Raw genomic sequence first — 16,601 nt, 5'->3', positions numbered from 1 at the left:
CGTAACACCAGATATTTCAAATGCCTCAGTAGCCACTGGCATGAAGGTTAAATGCCTCTCTCCCCCCATTACGAAATCTGACATGGCTCCCTTGCAGCATGGGGAGGGGGAGATGAGCCAGTGAGTGAGGGAAGAAGAACGGGAGCAAGTGGAAAGGGCAGGCTCTCATGGGGGAGAGGAAGAACAGAGGCCGATTCCTCGCTGGAGAGTTGTGGGTTAGTAGCTCAGGACAGCGACACAGTCAATGCAGGATTCACTGGTGCGGTGTCCTGACAGGACTCTTGTTCTGTCAGTGATGATAAACGTTCAGCTGCGTGCGGTTTCGTAGGCTCCCTCTGTAGATCATGCCAGTTCCACGAGGAGTAACGGTAGTTCGGAATAGGAAGCCTAATCCGAACTACCTAGTCCGTGCCGCGTGTAGCCACGGGCACGGAGTCCGAACTAGCCGACATTTTAAAATGGCGGCGCCCGGCAACATGCAAAGGAAGCCCTGGAAATTCAAATCCCGGGCTTCATTTGCAACTCCGGTTGCCTACATTAACCACCCTAGTTCAAACTAGGGTGGTAGTGTAGACATACCCTTAGTCCCCAGGCTGCTGGTCATTTCTCATGATCATGACACCCCCTCGGCCGGCCAAAGAATTAAGTTGAAGTAACCCAACATTCATAGACAGAAATGAAAAATCTATGATACACACCATATGTATCATCTTACGCACTAATGACACATTTGCTACCTCCCCTTGGACTTCCCACCGAACATTCACTACCCGTTGTTCTGCTTTCACTCTTGTTTTAAACTATTTTATCACTTACTCAGCTGGGTGTCCCTGTACTGTCCTGGTGGGGCGTATGTAAATACTTCATGTGGTTCTATCCTTGCTAGCGGTTCCAGTGACGAGAGACGCTGACTTGCAGGCAAACATCGGCCTGTCTGTGACTCATAGAGTAACTCTTGCTGACTTTGGTTCAAACACCAGGCAGATGCTTCAGGCTCTGTCTTTCTCCTACAGTGGACAGTTACGAGCAATGAGATAGCTGGCAAATCCATCGGTAATGAGTTCTACACAGGTGGCTTACCCAGATAGTCAGGCTGACAGTATAGAAAGGTGAGAAGAGGATTTAATGTCACTTGGACTGTCCGGAGTGTGATTCAGGGAAGAGAGCCCAGCACCCTGCCACCAGCCAGTTCCGAATGTAGCTCAGCCCGAGAGCCAGAGCCCAGGAGAAAACTTTAGGCCCTTTTGTGAGTCAAGAGACGGAGCAGCCTGTCCTGGATCTGTCTGGTCCTCACCCCATAGATGATGGGGTTTAGCATGGGGGGAACCAACAGGTACAGGTTGGCAAGGAGAACATGGAAATGCTGGGGCACATTGTGGCCAAATCGTTGTGTGAGTAAGGAGAAAAGACATGGGATGTAAAAGGCTAAGATGGCACAAAAGTGGGAGCCACAGGTCCCCAAAGTCTTGAGCCGGGCGTCCTTGGTGGGGAGGCTGAAGATGGCCCTGAGGATCTGGATGTAGGACACCGTGATAAAAAACGCATCCAGACCAGACACAAAGAATAACACAAAGAGCCCATAGTAACTACTAACACGGATATCAGCACAAGTCAGCTTCACTATGGCGATGTGCTCACAGTATGTGTGGGGGATGATGTTGGTTCTGCAATATGGCAGGAGCCTTACCATGAAAGGAGAGGGTAGTACCAGCATGCTGCTGCGCAGACCCATGGTCAGACCAATTTTGGCCACCACAGGGTTTGTCAGGATGGTGCAGTGTCTCAAGGGATGGCAGATGGCCACGTAGCGATCCAACGCCATGGCCACCAAGATCCCCGACTCCATTGCTGTGAAGCTGTGAATGAAGAACATCTGGGTGAGGCAGGCACTGAAATCGATCTCCCTGGAATTGAACCAGAAGATGCTGAGGGCTTTGGGCAGGATGGACGTGGACAGGACCAGGTCGGTGACAGCCAGAATGCACAGGAAATAGTACATGGGCTCATGGAGACTAGGCTCTGTCTTCACGACAAACAGGACGGTGAAGTTCCCCAAGAGCGCTGTGATGTACATGATGCAGAAGGGGATGGAGATCCAGACATGGGCCTCCTCCAGGCCGGGAATGCCCTGCAGGATGAAGATGGAGGGGTTGGTGAATTCGGTGTTGTTGGAATCTGACATGAAGTAGGGGAGAAATTATCCAACTGTGAGGCAGAACGGTGTCTCCTGCATGCACCGTACGTTCCCTGGACTTCCTATGGCTGGCCAGAGTGTAGGGGGATGGTTGCAGTAACAACACCTGGTTGGAGAGACAATGTTAGTTGGAGCCACAACATGCACTACTGGCGGTCGTTCTCATGGGTGAAGCAGATAGACTCATAGAATACCCATGTATCTGGGGTGATCTAGACCAGGGCTACTCGACTTCGGAAGCCCAGGGGCCACAATGATACTCACAGCCACGGCTGTTTTATGACGGTAGAGCCCGGAATGACGTACTTTTCCCAGCTCACACAAAGGGAATGGGAATTCCTCCGTGCATACTGGCACTTGTTTTCCTGGGGCTGCTCGGCCCCCGACGGAAGCCTAGGTCACTGGTCCCCCGATGGAAGCCTGCTCGTAACGCTGATGGGCATGAATATGATTAAGGCAAGACTACGCAACACATGGGCCCCATATAAGTCACTTCTGCTGATCTTAGTCAACTGTAATAGTTACCCGATTTCCACCCTTATGACAGCACTTTTAATGAGTGATTTTACAATGAAAATTGTAGACCCGTGATTTGGGCGGTTAGCTTGACGCTGCAGGGGGGGTGTTTCAGAAAACGTTTCCAAGCCAGCGCGCTCCAACCTGCGGCGGGCAGGGAGCTGAAAGAGTCAGGCCAGACACGAGAGGCAAAAAAGGCCAGGTGCCCATGAACCTGTTTCCCAAAAGCAAACAATTCCGCTATGTAGGAAAGATAGAAAATATGGCAAAAGACCAGCTTGGCTTAACAAGGAGATCTTGCACGATCTCAAAATAAAAAAGGAGTCATATAAAAAATGGAAACTAGGACAACTAACAAAGGCAAGCAACACGGGAATGCAGGGGCAAGATTAGAAAGGCAAAGGCACAAAATGAGATCAAACTAGCTACAGGCATAAAGGGAAACAAGAAGACCTTTTATAAATACATTAAAAGCAAGAGGAAGACCAAGGACAGGGAAGGCCCACTGCTTAGTGAGGAGGGAGAAGCAGTAACAGGAAACTTGGAAATGGCGGAGATGCTCAATGACTTCTTTGTTTCGGTCTTCACCGAGAAGTCTGGAGGTGTGCCTAACGTAGTGAATACAAGCAGAGAGAGGGTAAGTTTAGAAGATAGGATACACAAAGAACAAGTTAAAAATCACTTAGGAAAGTTAGATGTCAGCAAGTCACCAGGTCCTGATGAAATGCATCCCAGGATACTCAAGGAGCTGATAGAGGAGGTATCTGAGCCTTTAGCTATGATCTTTGAAAAATCATGGCAGACAGGGGAGATTCCAGAAGACTGGAAAAGGGCAAATATTGTGCCCATCTATAAAAAGGGGAATAAGAACAACCCAGGAAACTATAGACCGGTCAGTTTAACGTCTGTCCCAGGGAAGATAATGGAGCAGGTAATTAAGGAAATCATATGCAAACACTTGGAAGGTAATAAAGTGATAGGGAATAGCCAGTATGGGTTTGTGAAGAACAAGTCATGCCAAACTAATCTGATAGCTTTCTTTGATAAGATAACGAGCCTTGTGGATAAGGGAGAAGCGGTGGATGTCATATACCTAGACTTTAGTAAGGCATTTGATACGGTCTCGCATGATATTCTTATTGATAAACTAGGCAAATATAACTTAGATAGGGCCACGATAAGGTGGGTGCATAATTGGCTGGATAACCGTAGTCAGAGAGTTGTTGTTAACGGTTCTAAATCCTGCTGGAAAGGGATAACAAGTGGAGTTCCTCAAGGGTCTGTTTTGGGACCCGTACTGTTCAATATCTTCATCAATGATGTAGATATTGGGATAGAGAGTACGCTTATTAAGTTTGCAGATGATACCAAACTGGGTGGGGTTGCAACTTCTTTGGAGGATAGGGACATAATTCAAAATGACCTTAACAAGTTAGAGAAATGGTCAGAGGTAAACAGGATGAGGTTTAATAAAGAGAAATGCAAAGTGCTCCACTTAGGAAGGAACAATCAGTTCCATACATACAAGATGGGAAGCGACTGTCTAGGAAGGAGCATGGCAGAAAGGGATCTAGGGGTCATAGTGGACCACAAGTTGAATATGAGTCAACAGTGTGATACTGTTGCAAAAAAAGCAAATATGATTCTAGGTTGTATCAACAGGTGTGTTGTAAGCAAAACTCGTGAAGTCATTCTGCCGCTCTACTCTGCACTAGTTAGGCCTCAGCTGGAGTACTGTGTCCAGTTCTGGGCGCCACATTTCAAGAAAGATGTGGAGAAATTGGAAAGGATACAGAGAAGAGTGACAAGAATGATTAAAGGTCTAGAGAACATGACCTATGAAGCCAGGCTTCATGAACGGGGCTTGTTTAGTTTGGAAAAAAGAAGATTAAGGGGGGACATGATAGCGGTTTTCAAATATCTAAAAGGGTGTCACAAGGAGGAAGGAGAAAATTTGCTCCTCTTGGTTTCTGAGGACAGGACAAGGAGTAATGGGCTTAAAGTGCAGCAGGGGAGGTTTAGATTGGACATTAGGAAAAAATTCCTAACTGTCAGGATGGCCAAATATTGGAATAAATTGCCAAGGGAGGTGGTGGAATCTCCCTCTCTGGAGATATTTAAGAACAGGTTAGATAGACATCTGTCAGGGATGGGGTAGATGGAGCTTGGTCCTGCCTTGAGGGCGGGGGGCTGGACTCGATGACCTCTCGAGGTCCCTTCCAGTCCTATTATTCTATGATTCTATGAACCCTGTCCTGGATTCCCAGAGGGGCTGACGTCCCCACTCAGGAGTCCATCGTGCCATATGGGATGGAGGCAGGGCTGCCCAGCCACGGCGCCGGACCCAAACGTGGCCAGTGTGAGCCAGTCAGCACCTCTCAGGCTCTGCCCACTAGGCTAAGCAGCCAGCACTACCCACAATGCCCCAGTGCTCCCAGCACCTCCTCCCTGGGGGTTAGAAACGCCGACACCCTGTACCTGTCTGTTCCAGCCAGCCCGTCTGCTTGCTTCTTTCACTATGCCGGGAAGATGCCTCGCTGCTGTGGAGCATCTTCCCAGGGAAGACATGTTCAAAAGACCCCACCCGTGGGCCGTGGATTGATCCCCATGCAAACCCAACCACAAACAAACAAACATGTTGAGTAGCCCTGGTCTAGACGGTACTGGGTCCTGCCATGAGGGCAGGGGACTGGACTCAAGGACCTCGCGAGGTCTCTTCCAGTCCTAGTGTGCTATGATTCTATGATTTGTGGCAAGAGCCCCGGGGTGTTTACTGGCTGTGCAGAGTGGAAAGGGCCACAGACTCCTGTCCCATCACGCCTGCAGAGCCCTGGGTGTGCACAGCAGGGGAGCCCCGCGGCCAGAGAGGGTCCTTGTGAATGCTGAGCGGGACAGGTCTTCCTTGGGAGTCCCCCTCAGGCAGCTGCATCCCACCCCCCTCTCACCTCAGCATCTGCAGCAGCCTCCCACGCCGAGAGCCAGCACGGATTGTGCCCCCTTTATACTGCAGCTTTGTACAGCCCCCGTGGGACCCGCTCGGCTTCCAGTGGGGAAGCAACATCACGGCGCAGTGTGGCTGAAGACCAGCCTGTCTGAGCTGCTGGCTAATTATTGAGCTTTATATGTAAACAGCAATTAAGGGCCATTTCCCAAGCGGAAGGAGAACTCTTGGGCTCCGGGCTGAGTCAGGGAGGAACTGGGGCTCTGTGTGTTGTGTTTATTTATTGGTAAGAAGCCGAGGGATAATGCCCAGATCTCCATATGGTCGATACCTTGTAAGTGCCCAGGAGGGCTGGGGAGATGGCAGACAGACAGGGCTGCAAACAGGTGACAAGGGTTGACACGGACAATTTCTGCAGGAACAAGGAGATGGCACTAGCAGATCAGAGATGGGTGATGCTCACCAGTAACCGTGATCGCTCTGTGCAGCCCCTTTCACGGAAGGCTTCTCAAATCACCCAGCAAAAGAAAGTCGCCGTGACCCTATCCCCATTGTACAGATAGCTAAACTGAGGCATGGGGTGGTGTGATCTGGCCAAGGTCGTACAGAGAGTCAGAATCCAGGAGTCCCGACTGCTCTGCTGTCACTGTGGTCTCTCCTCAGTAACTGAACGCAGGAGAAGAAGCTTGGGCAGGCGGGGAAGGTAGGCCGGGGGAAGTGAGCCCCCAGCCCTCCCCTCCACTGAGACCCTGCCCCCCACAGGAGCCAAGCCGCCTCCCCAGGCCCCACCACAGAGAGGCAGTGCGCTGTCACCGCCCCCTCACCAGGGTGGGCAGGTGAACGTTCGCAGCCTGCCCAGACCCAGAGCATGAGGAGGAAGAAGAACATTCATCCTCAGCCTCCCTGGCCCCACAACTCAGAGGAGGGGGAGGGGGCAAGTTTGCAGCTTTCCCGGCCCTGGAGCACAGGGTCGTTCCTTGGGTGGGTGAGATGGATTTCCCCGGGGTGCTGAGCCCTCAGGCATGCAGACGTGAGCCGCCTCTCCAGGCCCTGCACTAGCACAGCCCCACCCAGACAGGAGCACACCCAGCTGCCGACACACGCCGGCTTTCCCTGGTCACTATCAACCAGCCATCCAGAGGATCCAGCCGCTTCCCCCAGCTGCCCAGCGCAGGACCCCAGAGCGGTGTGATCTCACCCTGGGCTAGTGTGAGTTTGTTACAGTCGGCCGTATCCCATGGCGGAGAGGGTCACGAACCAGCCCCGGAGCCTGAGCCTGCTCTGCATTTCAACGCACCCACTTTCTGGGGAAAATAGTAGAAAAGGGTTCATAAGTACACAACTGTAAGGAGTAAGTGATGATAAAGAGCAGTCCACAGATAAGGGCTGTTGGTTGGGGTGACTGCAGAGGGGTGCAGGAGTCGGGGTTGCGGGCGAGGGGTTCAGGGCCGGGGGAGGAGGTTCATGGAGGGGTGCAGGAACTGGGGTGGAGGGCATGGGGGACTCAGGACAGAGAGTTGGATGTTGGGGGTCCAGGGAGTGGGGGGCTGCTCAGGAGAGGAGGTAGTGGAGGAGAAAGGGTGCCCTGAGCCCCCCCTCACATCCCCTATCTCTGACTCCTATGCCTGCCCCCCCACAGCTTCCTTCTCTGACTCCTGCACCCCCCAACCGACTGTCCTATCATACCCTGCTACTCCCCTGTCTTGAGCCCCCTGCACTGAGCGTGTGTGGGCCACAAACGAGGCTGTGAGGCTGTTACTCTTCCTGTAAAAAAATTCAAATTCCTTTTCACTCCTGGCACCAGAAGCTACATCTACACTGCGCATTTATTTCAGAATAAACTATTCTGGAATACCTTATTTCGAAATAGCACATCTGCACTGCAGGGAAGCCTCAAAAGTAGTCCGAGGCAGGCTCCCCTCATGTAGACGTGCTATCTTGACACAGATCCCCAGGAGGCAGCGGGGAGGAATAACTTAGAATGGCCCTGGTGAGGGGCTCTTTTGAAATAGTGGCAGTGGAGCATCTACGCCCGCCTTATTTCAAAATAGCTATTTCAGAATACGTGTTATTCTTCGCAGAACAAGGTTTACAGAAGTCAGAATAAGCCATCCATTATTTTGAAATTATTTTGAAATAATGGAATGGCTGTGTAGGGCCGTGTCCCGACTCAGGGTTTTTTTCGGGAAAAGTAGCCTTTTCCCGAAAAAACGTCCCCTGCGTCCAGACTCAAGCCGCGTTCTTTCGAAATTATTTCGAAAGAACGCGGCTTTTCTTTCGATGGCGGTAAACCTCGTTTCACGAGGAAGAACGCCTTCTTTCGAAAGTTCCTTTTTCGAAAGAAGGCGTTCTTCAATGTAAAGAGGCCGTCTTCGAAAGAGAGCATCCAGACTCGCTGGGTGCTCTCTTTCGAAAAAGCGGATTTCTCTTTCGAAAGAAGCCTGCAGTCTAGACATAGCCTAGATGCTCACATTGTTATTTCAGAATAACAGCTATTATTCCAAAATAACTTTGCTGTGTAGAAACACCCATAGTGTCCTTCACAGACCCGCTGTCCCTAGGTCTGGGTTCAGCAGCTCTTCCCCTTCCCTTCCAGTTACAGCCCTTCTGTTTCCATGTGTTCTCGAGAATCTCTCTCGGAAGAGAGGCAGAGGCAAAGCCAGCTGTGGACGAGCATAATTTTCTCTCCCAGCCTGATGCAGACTTCCCATTAGGCCAGACTTCTCCTGCAGAACAGCCGGGCAGCAAGCAGATTGACAGGTGACCAGGCCATATGACTGTGTTGCCCATGAGTCAGTGGGAGTAGGGAACCTCCCAAGAAAGGGCCCATCCATTGCCCTTGCAGATGGGCCCTGTCTGGCGTTTCCATGGTAATCCCTGACATGCCAACCGAGGGAGTGATCCAAAGCAGCAAATATAAAATTCAGATACACAGGCCAAGCGTCCTCATCTTCATCCCCAACTATGACACACGTGCACACATGGGAGAGTCACATTCAGTGAGTCACAGCCTGTCCAAGGACGTCCTACATGAGCCATGTTGCACAAAGCATTTTTCTGTTGCGTCATACACATCTCGTAAGCATAAGGATATGGAATGCCCCAGAAGAAAGACAAACAGGAAAACACATTATCAGCGTGGGAGAGCCAAATTTAACGTGATTGTAAGTGAACGGCCAAAACCCAGAGTTAGTCACCAAAAGGAATAAAACATAAGAACACACTCTTCACTCCAGCAGAGCCCAATTAAGCCAGGGGCTAGCTGGGCAGCTCCCCAGGGCGCCAACCTATGGAGGGCGCCTGATTGAAGTGGTAAGGGGCACCGCATCAGGCACCCCCCATAGTTTGCCACCTGGGGGCATAGAACCCCATACACATCAATCAGGTGCGTGCGCCCGCTGCCCAGGGTGCAAGAATGGCTCAGGCCAGCCCTGCACTCCAGATGTACCACTTCCCTCTGTAACCCATGAGACCTACTCTCCTCACAGAGCTGAGGGTGTCTTAAGGAGTCCCATTGGAGTCTCTTTCGCTACAGAGGTAGTAATCAAATAGGAACGTAGTCTGTAAATGGCTATTAGCCAGGATGGGTAAGGAATGGTGTCCCCAGCCTCTGTTTGTCAGAGGGTGGAGATGGATGGCATAAAAGAGATTGCTTGATCATTATGTGTTTGTTTCACTCCCTCTGGGACACCTGGCATTGGCCACTGTCGGCAGACAGGACACTGGGCTGGATGGACCTTTGGTCTGACCCAGCCTGGCCGTTCTTATGTTCTAAATGTACATTAAAAACATTAAACCTAACCAGTGTCCTAAAGTGACAAGCCACAAGAGTCAGAGGGGGAGTCATGTTAGTCTGTAATAAAAATGATTAGTCTTGTAGCACCTTAGCTCTTAGCTCAGCACTGTTCAAGCATGTCTACCCTACGAGGTTATTTCAAAAGAAGTGATTTCGGAAAAACAACTCCTGAAATAACTATTTCGAAATAATATATCCACACTACAGGGAAGCCTCGAAAGTAGTCCGAGGCAGGTTCCTCTAATGTGGACGTGCTAGATTTAGAGCCCCAGCAAGCACTGGGGAGTAATTAGTCTGAATGGCCCAGAGAAGTCGTTATTTCAAAATAGCAGCAGTGGAACGTCCACACGAGTGCTACTTTGAAACAACTGTTTTGAAATAGGTGTTATTCCTTGGGAAATGAGGGTTTATGATTTTAAACTAAGCAGCCCGTTATTTCAAAATAATCCTATATATAGTAGTCCAATGTATGTGACTCTGTAATGCTGAAATGCTGTCTGTTGCCTCTGGGTGGAGCTGTTGCCTCATTCACGTCAACATTTCAGTGTTATAGAGTCACACTGGGGTGCTACATGGGGACCACGGTGCCCAATTGGCTGCATGCTCCCCTGCGGCGGCCCGACTGAGCGGCGCAGAACTCAGCCGAGCGCCACGGTGGGAGGCGAAAGGGGGTGGGATGGTGACGTACACAGCAAGGGGCAGGGAAAGAGAGAGATGGAGAGAGGGGCAGGAGGCGGAGGAGAGATGAGAGGGAGGGGAGGCAGCAGGAGTAGGAGGAGGAGGAGAGAAAGAGAGACACGGACATGGAGGGGAGGCCCGAATCCTGTCTTATGATGGGCTATTGGCTAGTTACAAAATAATGGGCTTTCTGTGAGGGCACTCGCCTAGTTTTTTGAAATAAGAAGAGTTATTTTGAAATAATGCTGTACTGTAGGCACGCCTTTAGTGTCTATGGCACCACAGGACTCCTTGGTGTTCGTTATAGCCACAAGATGTCAGAGCACGTCAGTATCGGAGATTAGTAGATTTTTTGTATTACTCAATTTTCTTTCTTTTATAAAGGAATTAATTACAATGTGTATGCCAGCTAATTGCTAAATTACCTGTCAAAATAGTAGATATTTCAAATGCGTAAGTAGCCATTGTAAGGACAGTTAGAGAATCTAAAATGGCTCCCTTGCAGCATGGGTTGGGGGAGGAGGAGGTGATCCGGCAAGTGAGGAGGAAGGTGAGGAGCAAGCAAACATGGGCAGGGTCTTGTGTGGAAGAGGAAAAACAGAGGCCGACACGCCACAGGAGAGGTGTGGCTGGATACGATCAATTAGATGGATGGCAAGTCTATCTGTTAATGTGTTCCACACAGGCTGCTTTCCCAGTTTGATATGCTGACACAGCACAGTAAGATCAGGAAAATATTGAATGTCCCTTTGATTGTCCAGTGAGTGATTCAGGGAAGAGGGCCCACCAACATATCACCAGCTAGCTCTGAACAGAGCTCTGCCCGAGAGCCAGAGACCCAGGAGAAAATATTAGGCCCTTTTGTAAGTCCACAGATGGAGCAGCCTGTCCCGGATCTGTCTGGTCCTCACCCCATAGATGATGGGGTTCAGCGTGGGGGGTAGCAGGAGATACACGTTAGCAAAGAGAACGTGGAAATACAGGGGCACATTGTGGCCAAATCGTTGTGTGAGTAAGGAGAAAAGACATGGGATGTAAAAGGCTAAGATGGCACAAAAGTGGGAGCTGCAGGTCCCCAAAGTCTTGACCCGGGCATTCTTCATGGGGAGGCTGAAGATGGCCCTGAGGATCTGGATGTAGGACACCGTGATAAAAAGCACATCCAGACCCGTCACAAAGAATACCACAAAAAGGCCATAGTAATTACTGATGCGGATATCTGCACAAGCAAGCTTCACAATGGCTATGTGCTCACAATATGTGTGGGGGATGATGTTGGTTCGGCAATATGGCAGCTGCTTTACCATCCAGGGAGTAGGCACTATGAGCAGGCTGCTGCGCAGAGCCATGGCCAAACCGATCTTGGCCACCACAGTGTTGGTCAGGATGGTGGAATGTCTCAGGGGATGGCAGATGGCCACGTAGCGATCCAGCGCCATGGCCAATAAGATCCCAGACTCCATGGCTGAAAAGCAGTGAAGGAAGAACATCTGGGTGAGGCAGGCACGGAAATCGATCTCCCTGGCATTGAACCAGAGGATGCTCAGGGTTTTGGGGAGGATGGAGGTGCACAGGACCACATCATTGACAGCCAGCATGCAGAGGAAATAGCACATGGGCCCATGGAGCCTTCTGTCCATCTTCACGACAAACAGGATGGTTAGGTTCCCGAAAACAGCTATGATATACATGGCGCAGAAGGGGATGGAGATCCAGACATGGGCTGCCTCCAATCCAGGGATGCCCAGCAGGATGAAGGTGGAGGGGTTGGTGAAGTAGGTGGTGTTGGAATCTGACATGGAGTAGGGAAGAAGGCGTCCTGCTCTGAGGCAGAACGGTGTTTCCTGCGTGTTGTGGGTACCAAGGTCTAGGGTGAAGGTTGCAGTAACAGCACCTGGATAGAGAGACAATGTTAGCTGGAGAACCAACATGCACTATTGTAGGTTGTTCTCATGGGTGACACAGACTGGTCGCTTGTCACACACTGAAAAATGACATTTTCATTATTCAGAGCAATGTATTATAAACAATGGACACTGCTAATGCTAATTCCACTTTTGATGGGGCCCATTGTGGCAGTAATTCCTACAGATCCAGGGATGGACAAGCTTGATAGGCACCAGCAAGAAACACGAGCGTGGATACCAGCTTTTCCTCATTGTTCCTTACTGCAGTGAAATCTGTGAGTGTAAAAAAAGTGTCCTAGAGAACTGCCAGGCTACGTCTAGAATGCAGCCCTTTTTCGTAAAAGGGATGCAAATTAGATGTATCACAATTGCTAATGAAGCAGGGATATAAATCTCCTCCGCTTCATTAGCATAAAAATGGCTGCTGCTTTTTTTCGACTTGGAGCTTTGCCAGAAAAAAGCGCCAGTCTAGACGTGGATCTTTTGGAAAATAAAGCCTTTTCCGAAAGATCCCTTATCCCTTATTTTAAGAGAGATAAATCCCCGCTTCATTAGCAATTGCGATACGTCTAATTTGCATCCCTTTTACGAATCTAGACATAGCCCCAGGGAAAACCAGCTAATATGCACTTGGGAGAAAACACCAGCTTGTGAGCCCGCCAATATACAGGGAATATCTGGCAAATGTTATGAGAATGGCAGAGGCTGGCACATGTCTACAGATTGAAAATTCTGGGAATTTTTAGTTGAGGGAAGAAAGAGAGAAAGGAGCATATGACAGAGGAGAATAAAATAAAACTGTGGCATAAATAATGAGAGAACAGATTTCAACAAGTAACATCAATAGACACTTAGAATTTCTGTAGGGCTATGTCCCCAAAGCTGAGGGAAATTATCATCCACACTAGTTATTTATCATAAAAAGTTCTTTACTTGTTCTCATACCATAAGAACTAGAGGTCACCAAATAAATATATTGTCTTTTGTTTATCTACCCAGCATCTACACCCTTCGCCCAGCGGAAGGGTCTGTCCTAGCTCAGGTACTCTCTGTCCCACAATCTCCTTTCACCATCTCTGACCTGGAATATTTCCACAGTGCCATTGAACAACACACTATCCCAGAGAAACCATTCTTCCAAAGCTACAGCAGGACCAAATACCATCTAGATCATCCCTGATAGATGCCTGTCTAGCCTACTCTTAAATACCTCATGAGAGGTCATCGAGTCCAGTCCCCTGCCCTCATGACAGGACCAAATACTGTCTAGACCATTCCTCATAGACATTTATCTAACCTACTCTTAAGTATCTCCAGAGATGGGGATTCCACAACCTCCCTGTTTGACCACCCTGACAGTTAGGAAGTTTTTCCTAAGTTCAACCTCCCTTGCTGCAGTTTAAGCCCATTGCTTCTTGTCCTATTCTCAGAGGCCAAGGAGAACAATTCCCCACCACCACTGTCTGTGACACCCTTTTAGATACCTAAAAACCACTATCATGTCCCCTCTTAGTCTTCTCTTTTCCAAACTAAACAAGCCCAGGGTATGTCTACACTACAGAGTTAGTTCGAACTAACTTAGTTCGAATTAGTTAATTCGAACAAAGCTAATTCGAACTAACGCGTCTAGAACTAAAAACTAGTTCGAATGAGCGTTTTGCTAATTCGAACTAGCAAGTCCACATTGAGTGGACCCTGAACAGGGCTTAAGGATGGCTGGAAGCAGTGCCGGCAGGGCATCAGAGGAGGACTTAGAGCGTGGAGATGCTGTCTCAGGCTAGCTGAGGGCTGCGCTTAAAGGGACCCGACCCCCACCCTGGACAGACAGTTCTCAGGGGTGCCCCGCTTGAAAACCAGTCCTGGCTTGGAGTGCCCGGAGTGCCCACACTGGGCACATCACAGCACTCGGCCATCAGCCCGGCTGCACTTGCCGCAGGCTGCCATCTGGGGAGAGGGGACAATTGGGGGGCTGCAGGAGAGCTTCCACCCCCAGAAGCCCGCAGAGCCAGCCCAGTCCTCCCCATCGGGGGCTCGTACCCCATTCCTCCCTCACCTCCTTCCACTTACCCTTCCCTAGCCCCCCTTCCTGATGTACAAAATAAAGATAACGTTTCTTCCAACATTGACTCTGTCTTTATTGAACAAAACTGGGGGAGACTGAGAAAAGGAGGTGGGAGAGGGGAAGAGAAAGGCTGGAAGAGGGGAGGGCAACTAACATGATCAGGGTTTGGGAACAGGTCCCAGATGAAGAGAGGCTACAGAGACTGGGACTGTTCAGCTTAGAAAAGAGGAGATGGAGCGGGGACAGGATAGAGGTCTCTAAAAGCAGGGGTTGGATGGAGAGGGTGCATACAGAAAAGTTCTTCATGAGTTCCCATAAAGAAGGACTAGAGGACACCAAAGGAAAGGAATGGGTAGCAAGCTTCAAACTAGTAAGAGAAAGTTGTTCTTCACAAAGAGTCAACCTGTGGAACTCCTTGCTGCAGGAGGCTGTGAAGGCTACAACTAGAACAGAGTTTAAAGGGAAGTGAGATCAAGTCATGGAGGTTGGGTCCATGGAGTAGTCTTAGCCAGGGTGTAGGAGTGGTGTCCCTGCCCAAAGTTTGTGGAAGGCAGGAGAGGGATGGCACAAGACAAATGGCTTGGTCACTGTCTTCGTTCCATCCCCTCCAGGGTTCCTAGGGTTGGCCGCTGTCGGCAGACAGGCTACTGGGATAGATGGACCTTTGGTCTGACCCAGGACGGCCATTGTAAGCTCAGGGCTCAGGGTCGGGGGTCTCAGTGGACCCCCTTGATTTTCATGCACACTTGCTCCTGGGTGGCCAGGCTGGCAGCTCTCCTGCCCTAGACGGCCACTTTCCTGTGCCTAGTGCGGAGATCGTGGACGAGGTCCACGATGTCCGCACTAGCCCAGGAAGGTGCCCGCCTCTTGCGGTCCCGGGCAAGCTCCCGGGAGCCGCCAGTCTGGTCCTGGGAAGAGGGAGTGGGCTGGGGGACATCGGGTGGGTGGCTCGAGCCGTGCCAGGTGCAGGGTCTCCTGGCTGTGTGCTGGCAGGCTTGCACCTGGCACGAGCACCGTAGCCAGCCCGTGCCCCTTTAAGGGGTCCGGGGCCGGGAGGGGGGCATAGAGTTTCCCTGGTGTTGGCCAGAGTGGCCACCAGGGAAACCTGGGGAGGACTAGCCTCCCACTAGTTCGAATTAAGGGGCTACACAACCCTTAATTCGAACTAGTAAGTTCGAACTAGGCTTAATCCTCGTAAAATGAGGTTTTCCTAGTTCGAACTAAGCGCTCCGCTAGTTCGATTTAAATTCGAACTAGCGGAGTGCTAGTGTAGCGCCTATGAATGTTAGTTACAGTCTGGTATGGGGTAAGTTAGGAAAACATCCATGACTATGCTAAATTCCTTTGGACAACTGGGTTTATGGAATACAGGTCTTGTCAAGTAAACCTAAGTTAATCCCTTAAGTAGAGTACACATTTGGTTGATCAAAAGAACAACACAGATGCAACTGACTTTGATTTCTCCAAGGCATTTGACTTAATAGGGGAAAACATTCAGGTTTAAAAAAAAAAGAATATTCTACAATATCAGTACAGTGCAAGGAAAATGGACTAAAAACGGACTCACTGAAAGATCTCAGGAAGCTGTTGTCAATGGGCAATTTTCAGCCAATAGCATGTTTCTAGTGTGATCCTACCTAGATCAGTTCTAGACCCCAGCTCTTCAATGTTTTATCCATGATATGGAAGCAAACAGAAAATTGCTGCAGATGATATTTGGGTATGAGCCAAAGCGGGGCAGGGTGGCCCCAATGAGGTGGCCAGGGCAGGCACAGTGGTTGATCTGGAGTATTTTAACCGAGTGTGACGTAGTGGGGGTACCTGGCTGGTTTCTATGCTGCTGGCTCTGGGGGAACCCCCACTGGCTGCCGTGGGTACCACGACCCAGCAAAACAGGATGAGTCACTATGCAAACCAGTGGCCAGACACCCCCCATGGAGAGGAACAAAGGAAGGTGGATGCTGCCTTGGCTTGGGGGCAGGGCTGGAAGTGAGTGAGTTGGTTGCTGGCTGTCGGAGGGCATGGAGGAGAGCCTAGGGGAAGGGGCTGGAGTTTAGGGGCCCAGTCTCCCCCATCTCAAGGGGGCCTGAGGCATCCTAGCCCAGTTCCTGTAACCAGATTACATCTGTGCTGCGCTGTGCTGGAGGAGCAATAAACCACCCTCAATTCCACTGGCTGGTGCAGTCTGTTTGTGCCATTTCGGGGTGCAGGAGACGGGGAACCCCCAACGCGCCGTCACACTGGTGTCAGGAGCGGGATGCACTGCACCCCGTGGATGGAGCTTCCAGCGGCAAGCGACAAGGCGCAGTAGAAGCAAGAGCCCTGGAGCCAGGCGTGCTGGAGACAGAGCGAAGCGGTTCCTGGGAATCGTGGGGCGCTGCAGCACTAGACTGGTGAGTCTGCACCGAGGGGCCCAGCGGGCAGATGGCCTACGCCCAACTCTTGAAGGCAGAGCTGGTGGGGCTGTGCAGAGAGAGGGGCTTGCCTGTGCAGAAAGCAACCAAGGC

The 16,601-nt window shown here is 50.4% G+C and overlaps 2 protein-coding genes across 2 annotated transcripts; both read right to left on the bottom strand.

Annotated features, from left to right (window-relative positions):
* Positions 1-1,234: 1,234 nt before the first annotated feature.
* Positions 1,235-2,233, bottom strand: LOC102450049 (olfactory receptor 52E8-like). Its single transcript, XM_006112572.4, has one exon. It carries the CDS (start codon positions 2,180-2,182, stop codon positions 1,235-1,237), a length of 948 nt encoding a protein of 315 aa, XP_006112634.3. The 5' UTR covers positions 2,183-2,233.
* An 8,743-nt stretch (positions 2,234-10,976) lies between these two features.
* Positions 10,977-11,924, bottom strand: LOC102449558 (olfactory receptor 52R1-like). Its single transcript, XM_006112571.2, has one exon. The coding sequence runs from the start codon at positions 11,922-11,924 to the stop codon at positions 10,977-10,979; it is 948 nt and encodes a 315-aa protein (XP_006112633.2).
* Positions 11,925-16,601: the final 4,677 nt, after the last annotated feature.

Source organism: Pelodiscus sinensis, chromosome 1 (assembly GCF_052426305.1).
Source record: "Pelodiscus sinensis isolate ZL-2025 chromosome 1, ASM5242630v1, whole genome shotgun sequence".
In the NCBI taxonomy this organism is placed as follows: Eukaryota; Metazoa; Chordata; order Testudines; family Trionychidae; genus Pelodiscus; species Pelodiscus sinensis.
Note: the sequence above shows the minus strand (reverse complement) of the source record. Positions and strands in the feature narration are given on the sequence as shown.